Here is a 5,069-nt window from a genome sequence, read left to right on the forward strand (position 1 = left end):
TTCACATTACACAACTTTATTTCTTTTTTTATACACTTGGACACTTAATTAAATAATAAATTAATAGTCTAACTTTATTTATTTCATCATTTTATGAGTCCCCATAATTTTATATGTTATTCTTGGAATGGATTTTAATTCAAATGAGTAACCCTACTTGTATTTTTTTCACAAGTCTAAGAATTAATCATAATTATATAGTTAGAGTATTTTATCAACAAAATACGAATATAAAAATGTTAATCTACCCTGAATATATATATTTTCTATTGGAAGAATTGAAGTCTAAAAAGTAGTTGGCTGACCAATTCCAATTTTTGTGATTGATGTGACATTCACTTATAAAAAATTTATTTTTTGAAAACAAAATATAAACTTTTATTTAAACATATGTGTAAATAGTAATCTTCTAATTATATGATATAACACACAATAATCCAATCTAGCGATATCTTCTACTCAAATGCTTCCAAGTATCAAATTTATCTTATAATTTGAGTTTTATCACACCACATTATCAAATCTTTACTTTGCATTCATTACACAATCTAAATAACGGGCAGTGAATTTCATGATACCAACATCGACATAATGATTTTTTGTCAAATCACTCTAAAATGGATAGAAAAGTTAACGTTTTTAACTTCCTTGATATGGCATACACGTGGATGACACGTCAGCATTTAATTGATTTTTTAAAAATTATAAATTTATTCTCAAAAATTAAAAATCATTAAAATTATTTAAGAAATATAAGAAAATATTTTTAAATTTTATAAGTTTTTTTTTTTAAAGTTAGAAAGGTAAAAAAGTGATGGAATGTGAAAATCAACATCTGGCGTGTTGAAGTTAAGTGTTGGAATTGGAATGAATGCCTTAGGGTTGAGTTAGGTAGGTCAAATTGTAGTTTCCAGGAGTTCAAGTTTCATGTGTTAAGGGGAAAACACATATTTTGAAATTAAATTCCAAAAATTAATATCAAATTCAAATATAAAATTAAATATTTAAATGATAAAAAAAAATAGTAGAGACATGAGATAAAAGTGGATAATTACAGTTTGTTTTCCAATATTTAAACAAATTTACAATCTCAATCTCAATGTCTCAAAACAATCTAAAATGTAGAAAAAAGGGAAAAACAAATCCAACCCTGAAATTCTCGCTTTTCTTTTTTCCCTGTTTTCCATTTCTCACTCTTTTTTGCTCTCGTGTTTGTTTCCCGAGGAAAAAGAGGAGAAGGATTGGGATCTCAACAACTGTCACTCTAACCTCAAAACTGTTGTCCTCCATTTTTCTTTTTAATTTCCCGGGAATCAAAGGGACAGTTATTCTTTCGGTCCGTTTTAATTTGATTATCGTTTCAAGCAGCGTTAATTTTGATGGGAAATTGGTGATCAATATAAAAGCTGAATTTCTGTTGAAATAATAGAGGAGATGACCAAAGAACACCCGCCTGAGCCACTCGATTTCTTCATTTGGACTGTTGAGGTATTTCTTTCTCTCTTTTGTTTGTTTTTACTTTTGATTTTAATTGGATCTTGTTCCTGTGAAGTTTAGATCTTTAGTTTTTCTTTTCGTGAGATTTAGTATTGCTACTTAATTGTGGAATTCTGCTAATTATGTTGTAAATTTTTTTTCACTTGGAAATTGTTCGTCAAAACTTATTATCGATTGTAAGATATTGGGTTATTGATCTTATGATTTTTGGAAACTGTTAAAGTGAATTGACTTGACCAAAAAGGTGATCACTTTTTTCTGCCTATCTTAACTAATGAAAGATTTATTTTGCTTCCTTTGCTATCAATTTGGTATATATTCCCATCTCTCTTTCTTTATCTATTTCCAGGTATAGATAAAAATCATTTGTTTGATGAACCCATTTTGTGTTGGCTCTAATTTAGGTGATTTAGAGTCTGCTCTCTTGCTTATGCATGGCTTAGTAGCATTCCATTTAAAATGTTTGTTTAAGGTTGTCATTTTCCACCTCTTTCTGTTGGGGTGTTTGGAATGAGCAGTTCAGTTATGGGGTTAGACATATTGGTATTTTTTTTCTGGTGATTCCACTTGTTTTTTCTTGATACTGGATCGTGGTTTCACGAATTTAAGATAGCTTGAACTTCTCTGCAATATTTTTCTCTGTCAGAACTTTCATTTACGTTGTTGAGCATTCCTATTGAAAGTTGGTGGGGTTGTTTGTGTGGAGAAATGAAATATCTAGATTTATGGCTTCCCGACTGTAACTACAATGTGAGTAGCTTGGTCTAGGTGACTGCAGATATTTTATGGTAAATATGCAAACAATCTCTCTCTTCATTATCATTATCATTCATTTCTGATAACAGAAACTGATAGTGATGACTCTGATAACTGAAATTGTGCAACAAGGTAATTTGTGCATAACTTGAGCCATTACTAGTGAAAAAGTTGCTGCAAAAGGTGGTTTACTTTATGATGTTAAGTAAAGCGCAACAGGTTTTGAATTTGAAGCAGTAGGTGAAGCTCTTGGAACATGTTTTTGTTTTTTGTTCTTCAACATGAAAGCCTTTGGCATGGACATTTGATTTGATAACATGCTTTTCCACTTTTATCTTTTTGTTCTGGTAGGATGTTGGAATGTGGTTGGAAGAGATAAATCTTGGTAGCTACCGTCAGATTTTCAAAGAAAATGGTGTCAATGGAGAATACTTGGAAGGCATGTCTATGTTCACAACTGAACAGATTCTTCGATTTATAAGGCGGTGTCATATGAAATGGGGAGACTTTATCACGCTATGTAAGGAACTCAGACGAATAAAAGGTCTCTCTCTCGGTGCTCTCTCTCTCGGTGCTCTCTCTCTCTCTCTCTCTCTCTCTATACGCAAACATGCACACCCACACACAAAGCTTTTGCCTCTAGATTTGGAAGTGACTTCAATCTTTAGATTTGCTTGATAATTCCTTATTCTTGTGCTAAGAGACATATTTCTATTAGTAGTATTTCTCTGATTGAACCGTATTTTAGAACATGGGCACTTCTCTCTGCTGCATGCATTATCACCAATGAAGCATAAACATTTTGCCCGTTTTCTTCAAACAACTTCCTTTGGTATCCAAGTTTTGTGGGAGCAGTGCCTTCTATGCATGAATTGGTAAATAGGAATATTGATTGGTTGAGATTTGTCGATGCTTTTTTGCATGATAGGTAGGCTATCCTCTATTGTTTGCAGTATATTTATAACGGTTTAATGGTATTTGGATTGCTATTCTAGAAAACATTATCTTTCATGCACAACAGCATGGATTTATTCTCTCTTTGTTGTCTGGTGAAACAAGAGTAAGTCATTCTTAGAAGTAGATATGCTTCTTTGTGATTGATATATTGAAAATGTATCCTTCAGTGGCTTGCCTGAAAGGAGAGCAAAAAGTTCGCAGGCCATGGTGGGCTCCTTCGTGCCTTTCAATATTCTTTGTTAAGGTAGCAAAGCGCAACAGACAGTCACGTGTTGTTTCCTTGAAGCTGGAACCATGATGCAAAATATGCTTTTTTATCTACGTATATGTTGTTTTTCTTCTCGTTGAGGGAGCAAAAAGTAGGGGAAAAACTGAACTTTTTGTCCAAAATCTGTTAAGGTGTTGTTGATAGTTCTTCCTTCAAGAACTCTTTTACGTATACGAGCCTTTCTTTTGATATACATATATGGTATATGTTAATTATTATAGTTGTATCATGCATCTTGTTCTTTGAAACAGAGTACCATTTATGTTTATATCAAGGAAATGGTGATAATTCGGTTTGTTTTTCTTGAAGAAATTCAGTCTCGGGCATTTCCCTTTTCTGAAAGTGTTGCACGTGTGTATATATATTTGTGTTTGTTAATGACAGCAGTAATGCATAACGTAGGAAAAATATATGGTAGTTGGGGAGGTATATTTATTTGTATGGTTGGACATGGAAAGTTGATATGAAGTATACTCTTTTGTGTTCCGTTTGTGGAGTGGCTGATGAACCCGTAGATTCTCCTTGATTTAAGATGAAGAAAACAATCAGTTTTAAAGGATTATCAAAAAAAGAAAAAAGGAAATCTTCAGTTTAAAGAAAGGATGAATCTGATACTCTACGAAGTGAATACGAGCTTTATTGTAGGATTATGATTGTCCTAAACAACAGAAAACCTGCTATGCTGCAAGTAATGGGATTTTATGCCTTGAATCTTTTGTTGGTGTAAATTGTGTGGATGATGGTCCCGCAAATTGCCATAATTGATCGATTAAAACTAGCCTATCCTTTTAACCATTCATGCTTCCACAATCAAAACCGGCATGATTTGATATGTTATCGGCTTACCTCTTAACGACAAACTTCATTATTTTCTTATAATTGCCGGTGGTTATCAACATCTGTTTTTTTCCTTCTTCCAAGTGTCATGTTCCCGGACAACAGATCAATCCAAGAAAGACGCCCTATTGGCTGTTGAAAAATAGGATCCCACATATTGATTAAATAACAAAGTTGACGCACTAAGAAACTTGGTGGTTCAGATTCTAATCCCACCTTCAATACAATTTTAACGTTTAGTTAGAGCTATAACTTTTAACAATTGATAAACAAACAAGTGAAAGCAATATATAAAGGGCCAACCCTCACAAGACGCAAAACAAAAATACAAGCGCTTTTGGACAGGACTGTGTTGTGCAACACAAGATTCTGAAAAATTAAAAAGACGAATGACACAGAAACAAAGTAGATGGTTTTGTTGGCTTCGGAACCTTGCCTTTCTGTGGCAAGCATTTGCCCAAAGTGAGACTTGGTTTATTCAAGAAAAGCACCACCACCTCACATATTTTGGTAGCAAAAACAAAGCTTGATTTAAGAGCCCAAGTTGATGATGTTCTTACGTCGTTTAGTTATTGATTCCCCAGCAATTAGCTGGCAAAGACACTTTTGTACTGGCCTTTACCACTATTCACAGTAGCATATCATCTAATAGTAAGTTAACACAAAACACCTAATGACCTTCAATTTATGTAATAATCCATTTCCAAGCCGGATCCATGGCTTAAGCATACCACTGAGCGAACAGCAAAGCTCA

At 33.2% G+C, this 5,069-nt stretch overlaps 1 protein-coding gene across 2 annotated transcripts; it reads left to right on the forward strand.

Moving 5' to 3' along the window:
• The first annotated feature begins 1,087 nt into the window (after positions 1-1,087).
• LOC105803423 (uncharacterized) lies at positions 1,088-3,790 on the forward strand. 2 transcript variants are annotated; one of them, XM_012635603.2, is made up of 3 exons: positions 1,088-1,488; positions 2,605-2,824; positions 3,378-3,790. In XM_012635603.2, the coding sequence occupies exons 1-3, from the start codon at positions 1,435-1,437 to the stop codon at positions 3,506-3,508; spliced, it is 405 nt and encodes a 134-aa protein (XP_012491057.1). In that variant the 5' UTR covers positions 1,088-1,434; the 3' UTR covers positions 3,509-3,790. The 2 variants fall into 2 exon arrangements, with proteins under 2 accessions (XP_012491057.1, XP_012491058.1); XM_012635604.2 differs by having other exon boundaries at positions 1,091-1,488; positions 2,605-2,797.
• The last annotated feature ends 1,279 nt before the right edge of the window (positions 3,791-5,069 follow it).

Source organism: Gossypium raimondii, chromosome 11, assembly GCF_025698545.1.
Source record: "Gossypium raimondii isolate GPD5lz chromosome 11, ASM2569854v1, whole genome shotgun sequence".
Taxonomy (NCBI): domain Eukaryota; kingdom Viridiplantae; phylum Streptophyta; class Magnoliopsida; order Malvales; family Malvaceae; genus Gossypium; species Gossypium raimondii.

What these genes read in the sequence shown, in the direction of transcription:
- LOC105803423 (XM_012635603.2), top strand. Translation starts at nt 1,435, where the DNA reads ATGACCAAAGAACACCCGCCTGAGCCACTCGATTTCTTCATTTGGACT. An exon ending in TCTTCATTTGGACTGTTGAG is followed by an intron (nt 1,489 to 2,604) that starts GTATTTCTTTCT and finishes TTGTTCTGGTAG; the next exon opens with GATGTTGGAATGTGGTTGGA. An exon ending in TCTCGGTGCTCTCTCTCTCG is followed by an intron (nt 2,825 to 3,377) that starts GTGCTCTCTCTC and finishes TGTATCCTTCAG; the next exon opens with TGGCTTGCCTGAAAGGAGAG.